Consider the following 22,241-nt stretch of genomic DNA (forward strand, 5'->3'; position numbering starts at 1 on the left):
TATTCTCCACACGTGTCCCTCAGTAATGGAATTCTATTCTCCACACGTGTCCCTCAGTAATGGAATTCTATTCTCCACATGTCCCTCAGTAATGGAATTCTATTCTCCACACGTGTCCCTCAGTAATGGAATTCTATTCTCCACACGTGTCCCTCAGTAATGGAATTCTATTCTCCACATGTCCCTCAGTAATGGAATTCTATTCTCCACACGTGTCCCTCAGTAATGGAATTCTATTCTCCACACGTCCCATCAGTAATGGAATTCTATTCTCCACACGTGTCCCTCAGTAATGGAATTCCATTCTCCACACGTGTCTCTCAGGAATGGAATTCTATTCTCAACACGTCCCCCTCAGTAATGGAATTCTATTCTCCACACGTGTCTCTCAGGAATGGAATTCTATTCTCCACACGTCCCCTCAGTAATGGAATTCTATTCTCCACACGTGTCCCTCAGTAATGGAATTCTATTCTCAACACGTCCCCCTCAGTAATGGAATTCTATTCTCCACACGTGTCCCTCAGGAATGGAATTCTATTCTCCACACGTGTCCCTCAGTAATGGAATTCTATTCTCCACACGTCCCCTCAGTTATGGAATTCTATTCTCCACACGTCCCCCTCAGTAATGGAATTCTATTCTCCACACGTGTCCCCCTCAGTAATGGAATTCTATTCTCCACACGTGTCCCTCAGTAATGGAATTCTATTCTCCACACGTGTCCCCCTCAGTAATGGAATTCTATTCTCCACACGTGTCCCCCTCAGTAATGGAATTCTATTCTCCACACGTCCCCTCAGTAATGGAATTCTATTCTCCACACGTGTCCCTCAGTAATGGAATTCTATTCTCCACACGTGTCCCCCTCAGTAATGGAATTCTATTCTCCACACGTCCCCTCAGTAATGGAATTCTATTCTCCACACGTGTCCCTCAGTAATGGAATTCTATTCTCCACACGTCCCCTCAGTAATGGAATTCTATTCTCCACACGTGTCCCTCAGTAATGGAATTCTATTCTCCACACGTCCCCCTCAGTAATGGAATTCTATTCTCCACACGTGTCCCTCAGTAATGGAATTCTATTCTCCACACGTGTCCCTCAGTTATGGAATTCTATTCTCCACACGTGTCCCTCAGTAATGGAATTCTATTCTACACACGTGTCCCTCAGTAATGGAATTCTATTCTCCACACGTCCCCTCAGTAATGGAATTCTATTCTCCACACGTCCCCCTCAGTAATGGAATTCTATTCTACACACGTGTCCCTCAGTAATGGAATTCTATTCTCCACACGTCCCCTCAGTAATGGAATTCTATTCTACACACGTGTCCCTCAGTAATGGAATTCTATTCTACACACGTGTCCCTCAGTAATGGAATTCTATTCTCCACACGTCCCCTCAGTAATGGAATTCTATTCTCCACACGTGTCCCTCAGTAATGGAATTCTATTCTCCACACGTGTCCCTCAGTAATGGAATTCTATTCTCCACACGTCCCCCTCAGTAATGGAATTCTATTCTCCACACGTGTCCCTCAGTTATGGAATTCTGTTCTCCACACGTGTCCCTCAGTAATGGAATTCTATTCTCCACACGTCCCCTCAGTAATGGAATTCTATTCTCCACACGTGTCCCTCAGTAATGGAATTCTATTCTCAACACGTGTCCCTCAGTAATGGAATTCTATTCTCCACACGTGTCCCTCAGTAATGGAATTCTATTCTCCACACGTCCCCTCAGTAATGGAATTCTATTCTCCACACGTGTCCCTCAGCAATGGAATTCTATTCTCCACACGTGTCCCTCAGTAATGGAATTCTATTCTCCACACGTCCCCTCAGTAATGGAATTCTATTCTCCACACGTCCCCCTCAGTAATGGAATTCTATTCTCCACACGTGTCCCTCAGTAATGGAATTCTATTCTCCACACGTGTCCCTCAGTAATGGAATTCTATTCTCCACACGTCCCCTCAGTAATGGAATTCTATTCTCCACACGTGTCCCTCAGTAATGGAATTCTATTCTCCACACGTCCCCTCAGTAATGGAATTCTATTCTCCACACGTCCCCCTCAGTAATGGAATTCTATTCTCCACACGTCCCCCTCAGTAATGGAATTCTATTCTCCACACGTCCCCTCAGTAATGGAATTCTATTCTCCACACGTGTCCCTCAGTAATGGAATTCTATTCTCCACACGTCCCCCTCAGTAATGGAATTCTATTCTCCACACGTGTCCCTCAGTAATGGAATTCTATTCTCCACACGTCCCCTCAGTAATGGAATTCTATTCTCCACACGTGTCCCTCAGTAATGGAATTCTATTCTCCACACGTGTCCCTCAGTAATGGAATTCTATTCTCCACACGTCCCCCTCAGTAATGGAATTCTATTCTCCACACGTGTCCCTCAGTAATGGAATTCTATTCTCCACACGTCCCCTCAGTAATGGAATTCTATTCTCCACACGTCCCCTCAGTAATGGAATTCTATTCTCCACACGTGTCCCTCAGTAATGGAATTCTATTCTCCACACGTGTCCCTCAGTAATGGAATTCTATTCTCCACACGTGTCCCTCAGTAATGGAATTCTATTCTCCACACGTGTCCCTCAGTAATGGAATTCTATTCTCCACACTTGTCCCTCAGTAATGGAATTCTATTCTCCACACGTGTCCCTCAGTAATGGAATTCTATTCTCCACACGTGTCCCTCAGTAATGGAATTCTATTCTCCACATGTGTCCCTCAGTAATGGAATTCTATTCTCCACACGTGTCCCTCAGTAATGGAATTCTATTCTCCACATGTGTCCCTCAGTAATGGAATTCTATTCTCCACACGTGTCCCTCAGGAATGGAATTCTATTCTCCACACGTCCCCTCAGTAATGGAATTCTATTCTCCACACGTCCCCCTCAGTAATGGAATTCTATTCTCCACACGTCCCCCTCAGTAATGGAATTCTATTCTCCACACGTGTCCCTCAGTAATGGAATTCTATTCTCCACACGTGTCCCTCAGTAATGGAATTCTATTCTCCACACGTCCCCCTCAGTAATGGAATTCTATTCTCCACACGTCCCCCTCAGTAATGGAATTCTATTCTCCACACGTGTCCCTCAGTAATGGAATTCTATTCTCCACACGTGTCCCTCAGTAATGGAATTCTATTCTCCACACGTGTCCCTCAGTAATGGAATTCTATTCTCCACACGTCCCCCTCAGTAATGGAATTCTATTCTCCACACGTCCCCCTCAGTAATGGAATTCTATTCTCCACACGTCCCCTCAGTAATGGAATTCTATTCTCCACACGTGTCTCTCAGTAATGGAATTCTATTCTCCACACGTCCCCTCAGTAATGGAATTCTATTCTCCACACGTCCCCTCAGTAATGGAATTCTATTCTCCACACGTGTCCCTCAGTAATGGAATTCTATTCTCCACACGTCCCCCTCAGTAATGGAATTCTATTCTCCACACGTGTCCCTCAGTAATGGAATTCTATTCTCCACACGTGTCCCTCAGTAATGGAATTCTATTCTCCACACGTCCCCCTCAGTAATGGAATTCTATTCTCCACACGTCCCCCTCAGTAATGGAATTCTATTCTCCACACGTCCCCTCAGTAATGGAATTCTATTCTCCACACGTGTCTCTCAGTAATGGAATTCTATTCTCCACACGTCCCCTCAGTAATGGAATTCTATTCTCCACACGTGTCCCTCAGTAATGGAATTCTATTCTCCACACGTCCCCTCAGTAATGGAATTCTATTCTCCACACGTGTCCCTCAGTAATGGAATTCTATTCTCCACACGTCCCCTCAGTAATGGAATTCTATTCTCCACACGTCCCCTCAGTAATGGAATTCTATTCTCCACACGTCCCCTCAGTAATGGAATTCTATTCTCCACACGTCCCCTCAGTAATGGAATTCTATTCTCCACACGTGTCCCTCAGTAATGGAATTCTATTCTCCACACGTGTCCCTCAGTAATGGAATTCTATTCTCCACACTTGTCCCTCAGTAATGGAATTCTATTCTCCACACGTGTCCCTCAGTAATGGAATTCTATTCTCCACACGTGTCCCTCAGTAATGGAATTCTATTCTCCACATGTGTCCCTCAGTAATGGAATTCTATTCTCCACACGTGTCCCTCAATAATGGAATTCTATTCTCCACATGTGTCCCTCAGTAATGGAATTCTATTCTCCACACGTGTCCCTCAGGAATGGAATTCTATTCTCCACACGTCCCCTCAGTAATGGAATTCTATTCTCCACACGTCCCCCTCAGTAATGGAATTCTATTCTCCACACGTCCCCCTCAGTAATGGAATTCTATTCTCCACACGTGTCCCTCAGTAATGGAATTCTATTCTCCACACGTGTCCCTCAGTAATGGAATTCTATTCTCCACACGTCCCCCTCAGTAATGGAATTCTATTCTCCACACGTCCCCCTCAGTAATGGAATTCTATTCTCCACACGTGTCCCTCAGTAATGGAATTCTATTCTCCACACGTGTCCCTCAGTAATGGAATTCTATTCTCCACACGTGTCCCTCAGTAATGGAATTCTATTCTCCACACGTCCCCCTCAGTAATGGAATTCTATTCTCCACACGTCCCCTCAGTAATGGAATTCTATTCTCCACACGTGTCCCTCAGTAATGGAATTCTATTCTCCACACGTGTCCCTCAGTAATGGAATTCTATTCTCCACACGTCCCCTCAGTAATGGAATTCTATTCTCCACACGTCCCCTCATTATGGAATTCTATTCTCCACACGTCCCCTCAGTAATGGAATTCTATTCTCCACACGTGTCCCTCAGTAATGGAATTCTATTCTCCACACGTGTCCCTCAGTAATGGAATTCTATTCTCCACACGTGTCCCTCAGTAATGGAATTCTATTCTCCACACGTGTCCCTCAGTAATGGAATTCTATTCTCCACACGTGTCCCTCAGTAATGGAATTCTATTCTCCACACGTGTCCCTCAGTAATGGAATTCTATTCTCCACACGTGTCCCTCAGTAATGGAATTCTATTCTCCACACGTGTCCCTCAGTGATGGAATTCTATTCTCCACACGTGTCCCTCAGTAATGGAATTCTATTCTCCACACGTGTCCCTCAGTAATGGAATTCTATTCTCCACACGTCCCCCTCAGTTATGGAATTCTATTCTCCACACGTCCCCTCAGTAATGGAATTCTATTCTCCACACGTGTCCCTCAGTAATGGAATTCTATTCTCCACACGTCCCCCTCAGTAATGGAATTCTATTCTCCACACGTCCCCTCAGTAATGGAATTCTATTCTCCACACGTGTCCCTCAGTAATGGAATTCTATTCTCCACACGTCCCCCTCAGTAATGGAATTCTATTCTCCACACGTCCCCTCAGTAATGGAATTCTATTCTCCACACGTGTCCCTCAGTAATGGAATTCTATTCTCCACACGTGTCCCTCAGTTATGGAATTCTGTTCTCCACACGTGTCCCTCAGTAATGGAATTCTATTCTCCACACGTGTCCCTCAGTAATGGAATTCTATTCTCCACACGTGTCCCTCAGGAATGGAATTCTATTCTCCACACGTGTCCCTCAGTAATGGAATTCTATTCTCCACACGTCCCCTCAGTAATGGAATTCTATTCTCCACACGTGTCCCTCAGTAATGGAATTCTATTCTCCACACGTCCCCTCAGTAATGGAATTCTATTCTCCACACGTGTCCCTCAGTAATGGAATTCTATTCTCCACACGTCCCCTCAGTAATGGAATTCTATTCTCCACACGTGTCCCTCAGTAATGGAATTCTATTCTCCACACGTGTCCCTCAGTAATGGAATTCTATTCTCCACACGTCCCCTCAGTAATGGAATTCTATTCTCCACACGTGTCCCTCAGTAATGGAATTCTATTCTCCACACGTGTCCCTCAGGAATGGAATTCTATTCCCCACACGTGTCCCTCAGTAATGGAATTCTATTCTCCACACGTGTCTCTCAGTAATGGAATTCTATTCTCCACACGTCCCCCTCAGTAATGGAATTCTATTCTCCACACGTGTCCCTCAGGAATGGAATTCTATTCCCCACACGTGTCCCTCAGTAATGGAATTCTATTCTCCACACGTGTCCCTCAGTAATGGAATTCTATTCTCCACACGTCCCCTCAGTAATGGAATTCTATTCTCCACACGTGTCCCTCAGTAATGGAATTCTATTCTCCACACGTGTCCCTCAGGAATGGAATTCTATTCCCCACACGTGTCCCTCAGTAATGGAATTCTATTCTCCACACGTGTCTCTCAGTAATGGAATTCTATTCTCCACACATGTCCCTCAGTAATGGAATTCTATTCTCCACACGTGTCCCTCAGTAATGGAATTCTATTCTCCACACGTGTCCCTCAGGAATGGAATTCTATTCTCCACACGTGTCCCTCAGTAATGGAATTCTATTCTCCACACGTCCCCTCAGTAATGGAATTCTATTCTCCACACGTGTCCCTCAGTAATGGAATTCTATTCTCCACACGTCCCCTCAGTAATGGAATTCTATTCTCCACACGTGTCCCTCAGTAATGGAATTCTATTCTCCACACGTGTCCCTCAGTAATGGAATTCTATTCTCCACACGTCCCCTCAGTAATGGAATTCTATTCTCCACACGTGTCCCTCAGTAATGGAATTCTATTCTCCACACGTGTCCCTCAGTAATGGAATTCTATTCTCCACACGTCCCCTCAGTAATGGAATTCTATTCTCCACACGTGTCCCTCAGTAATGGAATTCTATTCTCCACACGTGTCCCTCAGGAATGGAATTCTATTCCCCACACGTGTCCCTCAGTAATGGAATTCTATTCTCCACACGTGTCTCTCAGTAATGGAATTCTATTCTCCACACGTCCCCTCAGTAATGGAATTCTATTCTCCACACGTCCCCTCAGTAATGGAATTCTATTCTCCACACGTCCCCCTCAGTAATGGAATTCTATTCTCCACACGTCCCCTCAGTAATGGAATTCTATTCTCCACACGTGTCCCTCAGTAATGGAATTCTATTCTCCACACGTCCCCCTCAGTAATGGAATTCTATTCTCCACACGTGTCCCTCAGTAATGGAATTCTATTCTCCACACGTCCCCTCAGTAATGGAATTCTATTCTCCACACGTGTCCCTCAGTAATGGAATTCTATTCTCCACACGTCCCCCTCAGTAATGGAATTCTATTCTCCACACGTCCCCTCAGTAATGGAATTCTATTCTCCACACGTCCCCTCAGTCATGGAATTCTATTCTCCACACGTCCCCCTCAGTAATGGAATTCTATTCTCCACACGTCCCCTCAGTAATGGAATTCTATTCTCCACACGTCCCCTCAGTAATGGAATTCTATTCTCCACACGTCCCCTCAGTAATGGAATTCTATTCTCCACACGTGTCCCTCAGTAATGGAATTCTATTCTCCACACGTGTCCCTCAGGAATGGAATTCTATTCTCCACACGTGTCCCTCAGTAATGGAATTCTATTCTCCACACGTGTCCCTCAGTAATGGAATTCTATTCTCCACACGTGTCCCTCAGTAATGGAATTCTATTCTCCACACGTCCCCTCAGTAATGGAATTCTATTCTCCACACGTGTCCCTCAGTAATGGAATTCTCTTCTCCACACGTGTCTCTCAGTAATGGAATTCTATTCTCCACACGTCCCCTCAGTAATGGAATTCTATTCTCCACACGTGTCCCTCAGGAATGGAATTCTATTCTCCACACGTGTCTCTCAGTAATGGAATTCTATTCTCCACACGTCCCCCTCAGTAATGGAATTCTATTCTCCACACGTCCCCCTCAGTAATGGAATTCTATTCTCCACACGTGTCCCTCAGTAATGGAATTCTATTCTCCACACGTCCCCCTCAGTAATGGAATTCTATTCTCCACACGTGTCCCTCAGTAATGGAATTCTATTCTCCACACGTCCCCCTCAGTAATGGAATTCTATTCTCCACACGTGTCCCTCAGGAATGGAATTCTATTCTCCACACGTGTCCCTCAGTAATGGAATTCTATTCTCCACACGTGTCCCTCAGTAATGGAATTCTATTCTCCACACGTGTCCCTCAGTAATGGAATTCTATTCTCCACACGTGTCCTCAGTAATGGAATTCTATTCTCCACACGTGTCCCTCAGTAATGGAATTCTATTCTCCACACGTCCCCTCAGTAATGGAATTCTATTCTCCACACGTCCCCCTCAGTAATGGAATTCTATTCTCCACACGTGTCCCTCAGTAATGGAATTCTATTCTCCACACGTCCCCTCAGGAATGGAATTCTATTCTCCACACGTGTCCCTCAGGAATGGAATTCTATTCTCCACACGTGTCCCTCAGGAATGGAATTCTATTCTCCACACGTGTCCCTCAGTAATGGAATTCTATTCTCCACACGTCCCCTCAGTAATGGAATTCTATTCTCCACACGTGTCCCTCAGTAATGGAATTCTATTCTCCACACGTGTCCCTCAGTAATGGAATTCTATTCTACACACGTGTCCCTCAGTAATGGAATTCTATTCTCCACACGTCCCCTCAGTAATGGAATTCTATTCTCCACACGTCCCCTCAGGAATGGAATTCTATTCTCCACACGTGTCCCTCAGCAATGGAATTCTATTCTCCACACGTCCCCTCAGTAATGGAATTCTATTCTCCACACGTGTCCCTCAGGAATGGAATTCTATTCTCCACACGTGTCCCTCAGTAATGGAATTCTATTCTCCACACGTCCCCTCAGTAATGGAATTCTATTCTCCACACGTCCCCTCAGGAATGGAATTCTATTCTCCACACGTGTCCCTCAGGAATGGAATTCTATTCTCCACACGTGTCCCTCAGTAATGGAATTCTATTCTCCACACGTCCCCTCAGTAATGGAATTCTATTCTCCACACGTGTCCCTCAGGAATGGAATTCTATTCTCCACACGTGTCCCTCAGTAATGGAATTCTATTCTCCACACGTCCCCTCAGTAATGGAATTCTATTCTCCACACGTGTCCCTCAGGAATGGAATTCTATTCTCCACACGTCCCCCTCAGTAATGGAATTCTATTCTCCACACGTGTCCCTCAGTAATGGAATTCTATTCTCCACACGTCCCCTCAGTAATGGAATTCTATTCTCCACACGTCCCCTCAGGAATGGAATTCTATTCTCCACACGTGTCCCTCAGGAATGGAATTCTATTCTCCACACGTGTCCCTCAGTAATGGAATTCTATTCTCCACACGTCCCCCTCAGTAATGGAATTCTATTCTCCACACGTGTCCCTCAGTAATGGAATTCTATTCTCCACACGTGTCCCTCAGTAATGGAATTCTATTCTCCACACGTCCCCCTCAGTAATGGAATTCTATTCTCCACACGTGTCCCTCAGGAATGGAATTCTATTCTCCACACGTGTCCCTCAGTAATGGAATTCTATTCTCCACACGTGTCCCTCAGTAATGGAATTCTATTCTCCACACATGTCCCTCAGTAATGGAATTCTATTCTCCACACGTCCCCTCAGTAATGGAATTCTATTCTCCACACGTCCCCTCAGGAATGGAATTCTATTCTCCACACGTGTCCCTCAGGAATGGAATTCTATTCTCCACACGTGTCCCTCAGTAATGGAATTCTATTCTCCACACGTCCCCCTCAGTAATGGAATTCTATTCTCCACACGTCCCCCTCAGTAATGGAATTCTATTCTCCACACGTGTCCCTCAGGAATGGAATTCTATTCTCCACACGTCCCCCTCAGTAATGGAATTCTATTCTCCACACGTCCCCCTCAGTAATGGAATTCTATTCTCCACACGTGTCCCTCAGTAATGGAATTCTATTCTCCACACGTCCCCCTCAGTAATGGAATTCTATTCTCCACACGTCCCCCTCAGTAATGGAATTCTATTCTCCACACGTCCCCTCAGTAATGGAATTCTATTCTCCACACGTCCCCCTCAGTAATGGAATTCTATTCTCCACACTTGTCCCTCAGGAATGGAATACTATTCTCCACACGTGTCCCTCAGTAATGGAATTTTATTCTCCACACGTCCCCCTCAGTAATGGAATTCTATTCTCCACACTTGTCCCTCAGGAATGGAATTCTATTCTCCACACGTCCCCTCAGTAATGGAATTCTATTCTCCACACGTCCCCTCAGTAATGGAATTCTATTCTCCACACGTGTCCCTCAGTAATGGAATTCTATTCTCCACACGTCCCCCTCAGGAATGGAATCCTATTCTCCACACGTCCTCCCGCGCCCGGAAATGGATCGAAACCCTTTGCTCCGTACCTTTGTGCCGTGTGACGGTGCAAGGAGGCTCCAGGTCAGGTTGGGGTGGTATAAACTGTACAGTTCGCATGAAGCAGAAACAGTTTCCAGGTAAAATCGGTATCCACCGAACACGTAGAGAGCATCAGTGGGCTGGTGATAGACTGCTGAGTGGCCGTATAAACCTGTGGGCAAGAAATGGCTTGATCAACATCGAGAAAATGACCCAACACCCTGTCCAATCCATGCTGCATGCCCTGACCACCTTCGGCTGGGGTTCGGGGTCTGCGGTGGCTCGGTGTGTGGGGTGTACGGGGGTTCGTCGTGTGAGGGGCCTGGGGTGTGGTGGTTCGGCTTGTGCCGGGTTTCACGAGTGGGGGTCCTGGGGTTCGGTGCGTGGGGGTTCAGGGGTTTGGCGTGTGGGGTTCGTTGTGCGGACGTTTCGGGGGCTCGGCGTGTGGGGTTCGTTGTGCGGAGGTTTCGGGGTTCGGCCTGTGGGGTTCGTTGTGCGGACGTTTCGGGGGCTCGGCCCGTGGGGTTCGTTGTGCGGAGGGTTTCGGGGGCTCGGCCTGTGGGGTTCATTGTGCGGAGGGTTTCGGGGGCTCGGCCTGCGGGGTTCGTTGTGCGGAGGGTTTTGGGGGCTCGGCCTGTGGGGTTCGTTGTGCGGAAGTTTCGGGGGCTCGGCCCGTGGGGTTCGTTGTGCGGAGGTTTCGGGGGCTCGGCCTGTGGGGTTCGTTGTGCGGAGGTTGCGGGGTTCGGACTGTGGGGTTCGTTGTGCGGAGGGTTCAGGGGCTCGGCGTGTGGGGTTTGTTGTGCGGGGGTTTCGGGGCTCGGCCTGTGGGGTTTGTTGTGCGGAGGGTTTCGGGGGTTTGGCGTGTGGGGGGTTTAGTGTGTGTGGGGTCTGGGGGGTGCAGAGTTTGGAGGGTGTGGGGTTCACTGCGGTTCGGGGCTTCAGTGCGTGGGCGGTTCGAGGGTTCGCTGAGTGAGTGGGGCTCGTTCTGAGGTTTTGGGGGTTCGGCGTGTGGGGGCGGGACTGTGTGGGGGGTTTGGGGGTTTCGGTGTGCGGGGGGCTCGGTGTGCGGGGGGCTCGGTGTGCGGGGGGCTCGGTGTGCGGGGGGCTCGGTGTGCGGGGGGCTCGGTGTGCGGGGGGCTCGGTGTGCGGGGGGCTCGGTGTGCGGGGGGCTCGGTGTGCGGGGGGCTCGGTGTGCGGGGGGCTCGGGGGGGTTCGGTGTTCGGGGGCTCGGTGTGCGGGGGGCTCGGGGGGGTTCGGTGTTCGGGGGGCTCGGTGTGCGGGGGGCTCGGTGTGCGGGGGGCTCGGTGTGCGGGGGGCTCGGTGTGTGGGGGGTTCGGGGGGGTTCGGTGTTCGGGGGCTCGGTGTGCGGGGGGCTCGGGGGGGTTCGGTGTTCGGGGGGCTCGGTGTGCGGGGGGCTCGGTGTGCGGGGGGCTCGGTGTGCGGGGGGGTTCGGTGTTCGGGGGGCTCGGTGTGCGGGGGGCTCGGTGTGCGGGGGGTTCGATGTGCGGGGGGTTCGGTGTTCGGGGGGCTCGGTGTGCGGGGGGGCTCGGTGTGCGGGGGGGTTCGGTGTGCGGGGGGCTCGGTGTGCGGGGGGCTCGGTGTGCGGGGGGTTCGGTGTTCGGGGGGGTTCGGTGTGCGGGGGGGTTCGGTGTGCGGGGGGGTTCGGTGTGCGGGGGGGCTCGGTGTGCGGGGGGCTCGGTGTGCGGGGGGCTCGGTGTGCGGGGGGCTCGGTGTGCGGGGGGCTCGGTGTGCGGGGGGCTCGGTGTGCGGGGGGCTCGGTGTGCGGGGGGCTCGGTGTGCGGGGGGCTCGGTGTGCGGGGGGCTCGGTGTGCGGGGGGCTCGGTGTGCGGGGGGCTCGGTGTGCGGGGGGCTCGGTGTGCGGGGGGCTCGGTGTGCGGGGGGCTCGGTGTGCGGGGGCTCGGTGTGCGGGGGGCTCGGTGTGCGGGGGCTCGGTGTGCGGGGGGCTCGGTGTGCGGGGGGCTCGGTGTGCGGGGGGCTCGGTGTGCGGGGGGCTCGGTGTGCGGGGGGCTCGGTGTGCGGGGGGCTCGGTGTGCGGGGGGCTCGGTGTGCGGGGGGCTCGGTGTGCGGGGGGCTCGGTGTGCGGGGGGCTCGGGGGGTTCGGTGTTCGGGGGGCTCGGTGTGCGGGGGGTTCGGTGTGCGGGGGGCTCGGTGTGCGGGGGGCTCGGTGTGCGGGGGGCTCGGTGTGCGGGGGGCTCGGTGTGCGGGGGGCTCGGTGTGCGGGGGGCTCGGTGTGCGGGGGCTCGGGGGGTTCGGTGTGCGGGGGGCTCGGTGTGCGGGTGGGGGGCTCGGTGTGCGGGGGGCTCGGTGTGCGGGGGGCTCGGTGTGCGGGGGGCTCGGTGTGCGGGGGGCTCGGTGTGCGGGGGGCTCGGTGTGCGGGGGCTCGGTGTGCGGGGGGCTCGGTGTGCGGGGGGGCTCGGTGTGCGGGGGGCTCGGTGTGCGGGGGGCTCGGTGTGCGGGGGGCTCGGTGTGCGGGGGGCTCGGTGTGCGGGGGGCTCGGTGTGCGGGGGGCTCGGTGTGCGGGGGGTTCGGTGTGCGGGGGGCTCGGTGTGCGGGGGGCTCGGTGTGCGGGGGCTCGGTGTGCGGGGGGCTCGGTGTGCGGGGGGCTCGGTGTGCGGGGGGCTCGGTGTGCGGGGGGCTCGGTGTGCGGGGGGCTCGGTGTGCGGGGGGCTCGGTGTGCGGGGGGCTCGGTGTGCGGGGGGTTCGGTGTGCGGGGGGCTCGGTGTGCGGGGGGCTCGGTGTGCGGGGGGCTCGGTGTGCGGGGGGCTCGGTGTGCGGGGGGTTCGGTGTGCGGGGGGCTCGGTGTGCGGGGGGTTCGGTGTGCGGGGGGCTCGGTGTGCGGGGGGTTCGGTGTGCGGGGGCTCGGTGTGCGGGGGGTTCGGTGTGCGGGGGGCTCGGTGTGCGGGGGGCTCGGTGTGCGGGGGTTCGGTGTGCGGGGGGTTCGGTGTGCGGGGGGTTCGGTGTGCGGGGGGCTCGGTGTGCGGGGGGCTCGGTGTGCGGGGGGCTCGGTGTGCGGGGGGCTCGGGGGGCTCGGTGTGCGGGGGGCTCGGTGTGCGGGGGGGTTCGGTGTGCGGGGGGCTCGGTGTGCGGGGGGCTCGGCGTGCGGGGGGTTCGGTGTGCGGGGGGCTCGGTGGGTTCGGTGTGCGGGGGGCTCGGTGTGCGGGGGGCTCGGGGGGTTCGGTGTGCGGGGGGCTCGGTGTGCGGGGGGCTCGGTGTGCGGGGGGTTCGGTGTGTGGGGGGCTCGGGGGGTTCGGTGTGCGGGGGGCTCGGTGTGCGGGGGGCTCGGTGTGCGGGGGGCTCGGTGTGCGGGGGGGCTCGGGGGGTTCGGTGTGCGGGGGGCTCGGGGGGTTCGGTGTGCGGGGGGCTCGGGGGCTCGGTGTGTGGGGGGCTCGGTGTGCGGGGGTTCGGTGTGTGGGGGGCTCGGGGGGTTCGGTGTGCGGGGGGCTCGGGGGGTTCGGTGTGCGGGGGCTCGGGGGGTTCGGTGTGTGGGGGGCTCGGGGGGTTCGGTGTGTGGGGGGCTCGGGGGGTTCGGTGTGTGGGGGGCTCGGGGGGGTTCGGTGTGCGGGGGGCTCGGGGGGTTCGGTGTGCGGGGGCTCGGGGGGTTCGGTGTGCGGGGGGCTCGGGGGGTTCGGTGTGTGGGGGGCTCGGGGGTTCGGTGTGCGGGGGGCTCGGGGGGTTCGGTGTGTGGGGGGCTCGGGGGGTTCGGTGTGCGGGGGGCTCGGGGGGTTCGGTGTGTGGGGGGCTCGGGGGGTTCGGTGTGCGGGGGGCTCGGGGGGTTCGGTGTGTGGGGGGCTCGGGGGGTTCGGTGTGTGGGGGGCTCGGGGGGTTCGGTGTGCGGGGGGCTCGGGGGGTTCGGTGTGCGGGGGGCTCGGTGTGCGGGGGGCTCGGGGGGCTCGGTGTGCGGGGGGCTCGGGGGGTTCGGTGTGCGGGGGGCTCGGGGGGCTCGGTGTGCGGGGGGCTCGGGGGGCTCGGTGTGCGGGGGGCTCGGGGGGCTCGGTGTGCGGGGGGCTCGGGGGGTTCGGTGTGCGGGGGGCTCGGGGGGCTCGGTGTGCGGGGGGCTCGGGGGGCTCGGGGGGTTCGGTGTGCGGGGGGCTCGGGGGGTTCGGTGTGCGGGGGGCTCGGGGGGTTCGGTGTGCGGGGGGCTCGGGGGGTTCGGTGTGTGGGGGGCTCGGGGGGCTCGGTGTGCGGGGGGCTCGGGGGGCTCGGGGGGTTCGGTGTGCGGGGGGCTCGGTGTGCGGGGGGCTCGGGGGGTTCGGTGTGCGGGGGGCTCGGGGGGTTCGGTGTGCGGGGGGCTCGGGGGGTTCGGTGTGCGGGGGGCTCGGGGGGTTCGGTGTGCGGGGGGCTCGGGGGGTTCGGTGTGCGGGGGGCTCGGGGGGTTCGGTGTGCGGGGGGCTCGGGGGGTTCGGTGTGCGGGGGGCTCGGTGTGTGGGGGGCTCGGGGGGTTCGGTGTGTGGGGGGCTCGGGGGGCTCGGGGGGTTCGGTGTGCGGGGGGTTCGGTGTGTGGGGGGCTCGGGGGGTTCGGTGTGCGGGGGGCTCGGGGGGTTCGGTGTGTGGGGGGCTCGGGGGGTTCGGTGTGTGGGGGGCTCGGGGGGTTCGGTGTGCGGGGGGCTCGGTGTGCGGGGGGTTCGGTGTGTGGGGGGCTCGGGGGGTTCGGTGTGCGGGGGGTTCGGTGTGTGGGGGGCTCGGGGGGTTCGGTGTGCGGGGGGTTCGGGGGGTTCGGTGTGTGGGGGGCTCGGGGGGTTCGGTGTGTGGGGGGCTCGGGGATTCGGTGTGTGGGGGGCTCGGGGGGTTCGGTGTGTGGGGGGCTCGGGGATTCGGTGTGTGGGGGGCTCGGGGGGTTCGGGGCCCCCTCTCTCTCCTGACCCGACCTGTGGGTGCACTCCCTGTGTGCCGACTGACGCTCCATGTTCCCGAGTCCACACTGTACTCCAGAAGTTTGTTATTGAAGCCGTTCTCCGGGGAATAGCCTCCCACCAGGAGCAGGGTCGAGTTCCGGCGATGGGTCAGAGTGTGACCAGCAACACGGGGCAGAACGTCCCACTGCAGCAAGGAAAAGAGGAAGATGAGGACACTGGGAATCCTCCAGCAAACCTTCATCACTGATACCGGGGCTCCCGGTCCAGTTACCGACACAGCACAGGCCCTGATAGAATCCGATAGATCCACAAGAATCTAATCTGCCAACTCCCGGTCTGTCAGTCTCTTCCCAATCATCATAAAGTGATGGGAGGAGCTGTCAAACTACACCAGCTCGCCGACTACCGACCGCCGACTACCGACCACCAGCTCGCCGACTACCGACCGCCGACTACCGACCACCAGCTCGCCGACTACCGACCGCCGACTACCGACCACCAGCTCGCCGACTACCGACCGCCGACTACCGACCGCCGACTCGCCGACTACCGACCGCCGACTACCGACCACCAGCCGACTACCGACCACCGACTCGCCGACCACCGACTCGCCGACCACCGACTCGCCGACCACCGACTCGCCGACCACCGACTCGCCGACCACCGACTCGCCGACCACCGACTCGCCGACCACCGACTCGCTAACCGCCGACCACCGACTCACCGACCACCAACTCGCTAACCGCTGACCACCAACTCGCCGACCACCAACTCGCCGACCACCAACTCGCCGACCACCAACTCGCCGACCACCGGCTCGCTAACCGCCGACCACCAACTCGCCAACCGCCGACCACCGGCTCACTAACCGCCGACCACCGACCAGCGACCACCGACTCGCCGACGACCAGCTCACCGACACCAGAACAACTCAGCTCCAGATCTCATCGCAGCCCTGACCCAGACATGGACACGAGCTGAGGAGAGGTGAGAGAGAGTGACTGTCTTCCACATTAAAGCTGCATTTGACCGAGTGTGACAGCAAGGAGCCTGAGCACAACAGGTCAAAGGGAAAACCCTCCAGTGGCTGGAGTCATCCTGACCCACAGGGAGATGGTTATTGGAGGCCAATCATCTCAGCCCCAGGACATTGCTGCAGGAGTTCCTCAGGGCAGTGTCCTCGGCCCAACCATCTTCAGCTGCTTCATCAATGACCTTCCCTCCATCATAAGGTCAGGAGTGGGCTGTTCACTGATAATTCCACAATGTTCAGCTCCATTCAGAACCCCTCTGATAATGAAGCTGCCCAGACGAGGACCTGGATCAGACCGAGGCTGGGGCTGACAAGTGGCAAGTAGCATTCACATCACCTACAACAACTTGCATTTATATAGCGCCTTTAATGTCGCAAAACATCCCAAGGTGCTTCACAGGAGCGATTATCAAACAAAATTTGACACCAAGTCAGAAAGGCGATATTAGGACAGGTGATAAAAAGTTTGGTCAAAGAGGTAAGTTTTAAGGAGCTGGAGGAGCGCAGAGATCTCGGAGGGTTGTAGGGCTGGAGGAGGTTACAGAGATAGGGAGGGGCGAGGCCATGGAGGGATTTGAAAACAAGGATGAGAATTTTTAAATCGAGGCGTTCCCGGACCAGGAGCCAATGTAGGTCAGCGAGCACAGGGGGTGATGGGTGAACGGGACTCGGTGCGAGTTCGGGTACGGGCAGCAGAGTTTTGGATGAGCTGGAGTTTATGGAGGGTGGAAGATGGGAGGCCGGCCAGGAGAGCACTGGAATAGTGGAGTCTGGAGGTAACAAAGACATGGATGAGGGTTTCAGCAGCAGATGAGCTGAGCCAGGGGCGGGGACGGGCTATGTTACGGAGGTGGAAGTAGGCGGTCTTGGTGATGGAGAGGATATGGGGTCAGAAGCTCATCTCAGGATCAAATAGGACGCCGAGGTTGCGAACAGTCTGGTTCAGCCTCAGACAGTGGCCGGGGAGAGGGGTGGAGTCGGTGGGTCGGGAACGGAGTTTGTGGCGGGGACCAAAGACAATGGCTTCAGTCTTCCCAATATTTAGTTGGAGGAAATTTTTGCTCACCCAGTACTGGATGTCGGACCAGCAGTGTGACAAATCAGACTCAGTGGAGGGGTGAAGGGAGGTGGTGCTGCAAATAATGACCATTTTGAAGAAGAGAAAGACCAGCCATCTCCCCATGACCGTCAACAATGCCAGGCTGCAGGGTTTATTATCTACAGGATGCTCTTCAGCAACTCACCAAGATTACTGCGACAGCAGCACCCAAATCCGTGATCTCTCTGTCCAAAAACGACAAGAGCAGTAATATCGTGGGAATAGCATAACCTCGAAACCACAGCCCATTCTGACTTGGGACAGGTCCTTTACTGTCACTGAGACAATATCCCACCGAACAGCACCGTGGGAGAACCTTCACCACACGGACTGCAGCGGTTCAAGAAGGCGGCTCACCACCACCTTCTCAAGGGCAATTCGGGATGGGCAATAAATGCCGGCCTCGCCAGCGACGCCCACATCCCATGAACGTATTGAGAAAAACCAGACTCCCTGTGTATTACTGACAGTAACACAGGGTGTACAGGGTCCCTGTGTATTACTGACAGTAACACAGAGTGTACAGGGTCCCTGTGTATTACTGACAGTAACACAGGGTGTACAGGGTCCCTGTGTATTACTGACAGTAACACAGGGTGTACAGGGTCCCTGTGTATTACTGACAGTAACACAGAGTGTACAGGGTCCCTGTGTATTACTGACAGTAACACAGGACAGGACCGTCAGTGAGGGCAGGCTACAAATACAGCATCAGGTTCCCAGCTCACCCCACTGATTGGGTCTCCGGCCCCACTGATTGGGTCTCCGGCCCCACTGATTGGGTCTCCGGCCCCACTGATTGGGTCTCTGGCCCCACTGATTGGGTCTCCGGCCCCACTGATTGGGTCTCCGGCCCCTCTGATTGGGTCTCCGGCCCCACTGATTGGGTCTCTGGCCCCACTGATTGGGTCTCCGGCCCCTCCGATTGGGTCTCCGGCCCCTCAGATTGGGTCTCTGGCCCCTCCGATTGGGTCTCCGGCCCTCAGATTGGGTCTCCGGCCCCACTGATTGGGTCTCCGGCCCCTCCGATTGGGTCTCCGGCCCCACTGATTGGGTCTCCGGCCCCTCCGATTGGGTCTCCGGCCCCTCAGATTGGGTCTCCGGCCCCTCCGATTGGGTCTCCGGCCCCACTGATTGGGTTCTCCGGCCCCACTGATTGGGTCTCCGGCCCCTCTGATTGGGTCTCCGGCCCCACTGATTGGGTCTCCGGCCCCTCCGATTGGGTCTCCGGCCCCACTGATTGGGTCTCCGGCCCCTCCGATTGGGTCTCCGGCCCCACTGATTGGGTCTCCGGCCCCACTGATTGGGTCTCCGGCCCCTCTGATTGGGTCTCCGGCCCCACTGATTGGGTCTCCGGCCCCACTGGATTGGGTCTCCGGCCCCTCCGATTGGGTCTCCGGCCCCTCCGATTGGGTCTCCGGCCCCACTGATTGGGTCTCCGGCCCCTCCGATTGGGTCTCCGGCCCCTCCGATTGGGTCTCCGGCCCCACTGATTGGGTCTCCGGCCCCACTGATTGGGTCTCCGGCCCCACTGATTGGGTCTCCGGCCCCACTGATTGGGTCTCCGGCCCCACTGATTGGGTCTCCGGCCCCACTGATTGGGTCTCCGGCCCCACTGATTGGGTCTCCGGCCCCACTGATTGGGTCTCCGGCCCCACTGATTGGGTCTCCGGCCCCACTGATTGGGTCTCCGGCCCCACTGATTGGGTCTCCGGCCCCACTGATTGGGTCTCCGGCCCCACTGATTGGGTCTCTGGCCCCACTGATTGGGTCTCTGGCCCCACTGATTGGGTCTCGGGCCCCACTGATTGGGTCTCCGGCCCCACTGATTGGGTCTCCGGCCCCACTGATTGGGTCTCCGGCCCCACTGATTGGGTCTCTGGCCCCACTGATTGGGTCTCTGGCCCCACTGATTGGGTCTCCGGCCCCTCAGATTGGGTCTCCGGCCCCACTGATTGGGTCTCCGGCCCCTCTGATTGGGTCTCTGGCCCCACTGATTGGGTCTCTGGCCCCTCAGATTGGGTCTCCGGCCCCACTGATTGGGTCTCTGGCCCCACTGATTGGGTCTCCGGCCCCTCTGATTGGGTCTCCGGCCCCTCAGATTGGGTCTCTGGCCCCTCCGATTGGGTCTCTGGCCCCATTCCCCGTTTAATGGCGAGTGGTGCTGTGAATTAGAACAAACCCGTACCGTTTCTGATCTCCACTCCAGCGATGCCATGTTGAGGAGCCAGAAGTCACTGGTGACCCCAGAGTCGGTGAGCCCTCCAACCACATACATGGTGTCCTGGGAAGGGATGGAGGTCGCTGCGTGGAAGTAACGAGCACTGGGACTGGAGGAAGAGTCTAGACTCCCCCTTGTTAACACCTGGCTCCATCGTCGATCAGACTCACAATACCTGGAGGACAATGGACACGCCTTCTAGTGCTTGTTGCAGTACTCGCTAGCTTCTCTTAAAGTTCCTTCCCCTTATTCTCCGATAGGTTAATGTAAGAACTTAATAGAACATTGTGCCATCTCATTGGCTGCCGTTAGCCCCGCCTCACCTTGCACTCTGAACTGCATATTCTTCTCTATTTATTGAAGGTTAAATTGTTAAGTTACCAAATGACACACTGCAAATGGCCGCCAGTCTGGGAGCAGCAGACACACTGCAAATGGCCGCCTGTGTGGGAGCAGCAGACACACTGCAAATGGCCGCCAGTCTGGGAGCAGCAGACACACTGCAAATGGCCGCCTGTGTGGGAGCAGCAGACACACTGCAAATGGCCGCCTGTGTGGGAGCAGCAGACACACTGCAAATGGCCGCCTGTGTGGGAGCAGTGGGCACACTGCAAATGGCCGCCTGTGTGGGAGCAGCAGACACACTGCAAATGGCCGCCTGTGTGGGAGCAGTGGGCACACTGCAAATGGCCGCCTGTGTGGGAGCAGTGGGCACACTGCAAATGGACGCCTGTCTGGGAGCAGTAGTCACACTGCAAATGGACGCCTGTCTGGGAGCAGTGGGCACACTGCAAATGGACGCCAGTGTGGGAGCAGTGGGCACACTGCAAATGGCCGCCAGTGTGGGAGCAGTAGATACACTGCAAATGGACGACAGTCTGGGAGCAGTAGGCACACTGCAAATGGCCGCCAGTGTGGGACGAGTAGGCACACTGCAAATGGCCGCCAGTCTGAGAGCAGTTGAGCCACTGCAAACGGCCGCCAGTCTGGGAGCAATAGACACACTGCAAATGGCCGCCAGTCTGGGAGCAGTAGACACACTGCAAATGGCCGCCAGTCTGGGAGCAGTAGACACACTGCAAATGGCCGCCAGTCTGGGAGCAGTAGACACACTGCAAATGGCCGCCAGTCTGGGAGCAGTAGACACACTGCAAATGGCCGCCAGTCTGGGAGCAGTAGACACACTGCAAATGGCCGCCAGTCTGGGAGCAGTAGACACACTGCAAATGGCCGCCAGTCTGGGAGCAGTAGACACACTGCAAATGGCCGCCAGTCTGGGAGCAGTAGACACACTGCAAATGGCCGCCAGTCTGGGAGCAGTAGACACACTGCAAATGGCCACCAGTCTGGGACCAGCAGACACACTGCAAATGGCCACCAGTCTGGGAGCAGTAGTCACACTGCAAATGGCCACCAGTCTGGGAGCAGGAGACACGGTGAATGACGGGATTTCTATCCCCCCACAACATGATTGGAGAAACCCCAGAAACTGAAGGGTTCCACTTACTTGTAAACACTGCTTAAAATCCCATCTTGGACCGACAAACCACCGAAGATCCAGAGGGTTGAAGCCGGGCCTTCCACCATCGAGTGCCCAAGGCGCAACAGGGGACTGCCACCGCCCTGGGAATAAACAGTTACAGTCAACGCACGCGGAAAGGGTCTGAATCATCACCACCCCTCCCCACAGACAGGGAGAGGGGTGACGGATGGGAGACAGGGTGGGGTGTGACGGGCGGGGCGTGACGGGAGAGAAGTGATGTGACCGGGGTGGGGGGGTAAACGACGGGGAGGGGTGGGGGGTGGCGAATGCCGGGGGCAGCAGCGTGACGGGGGGACGTGACGTGAGAGGGGTGCTCTCTGGGGACTCACCGTGAAGAGCTTGTTGTCAGTCACCGTATCCCAGATGATCGATCCGGAATGGGTCGGTGTCCCGCAGTCACTCCCGGCAAATCCATCGGCACAGACGCAGAGTCCCGCGGCCTGGGGGGGGGGCGGGGGCAACACAGAGCGTCAGCAGTTCACCGGGGGATCGGCACACCGTCACTCCAAAAATATCCCCCCCTCCTGAGGCACGAAACTCCCCACTCCCCCCAACAAACTCAACACCCGGGGATATTTAATCCCCACAGTCCCTGGTCCCGGGGATATTTACTCCCCACAGTCCCTGGTCCCGGGGATATTTACTCCCCACAGTCCCTGGTCCGGGGATATTTACTCCCCACAGTCCCTGGTCCCGGGGATATTTACTCCCCACAGTCCCTGGTCCCGGGGATATTTACTCCCCACAGTCCCTGGTCCCGGGGATATTTACTCCCCACAGTCCCTGGTCCCGGGGATATTTACTCCCCACAGTCCCTGGTCCCGGGGATATTTACTCCCCACAGTCCCTGGTCCCGGGGATATTTACTCCCCACAGTCCCTGGTCCCGGGGATATTTAATCCCCACAGTCCCTGGTCCCGGGGATATTTACTCCCCACAGTCCCTGGTCCCGGGGATATTTACTCCCCACAGTCCCTGGTCCCGGGGATATTTACTCCCCACAGTCCCTGGTCCCGGGGATATTTACTCCCCACAGGCCCTGGTCCCGGGGATATTTACTCCCCACAGTCCCTGGTCCCGGGGATATTTAA

General features: G+C 56.1%; 1 protein-coding gene across 1 annotated transcript in view; it reads right to left on the bottom strand.

Annotated features, from left to right (window-relative positions):
* Positions 1-21,616, bottom strand: part of LOC137315386 (multiple epidermal growth factor-like domains protein 8) — a 105,544-nt gene extending 83,928 nt beyond the window's left edge. The window contains exons 1-5 of the mRNA XM_067980108.1: positions 21,480-21,616; positions 21,115-21,230; positions 19,575-19,782; positions 15,267-15,438; positions 10,389-10,552 (exon numbers count right to left, since the gene is read on the bottom strand). Coding sequence (XP_067836209.1) covers positions 10,389-10,552; positions 15,267-15,438; positions 19,575-19,782; positions 21,115-21,194 — 624 coding nt within the window. The 5' untranslated portion in view covers positions 21,195-21,230; positions 21,480-21,616. The remainder of the gene's footprint in view (positions 1-10,388; positions 10,553-15,266; positions 15,439-19,574; positions 19,783-21,114; positions 21,231-21,479) is intronic.
* Positions 21,617-22,241: the final 625 nt, after the last annotated feature.

The sequence above is a fragment of the Heptranchias perlo genome, unplaced genomic scaffold, assembly GCF_035084215.1.
Source record: "Heptranchias perlo isolate sHepPer1 unplaced genomic scaffold, sHepPer1.hap1 HAP1_SCAFFOLD_544, whole genome shotgun sequence".
NCBI classification, from domain to species: Eukaryota; Metazoa; Chordata; class Chondrichthyes; order Hexanchiformes; family Hexanchidae; genus Heptranchias; species Heptranchias perlo.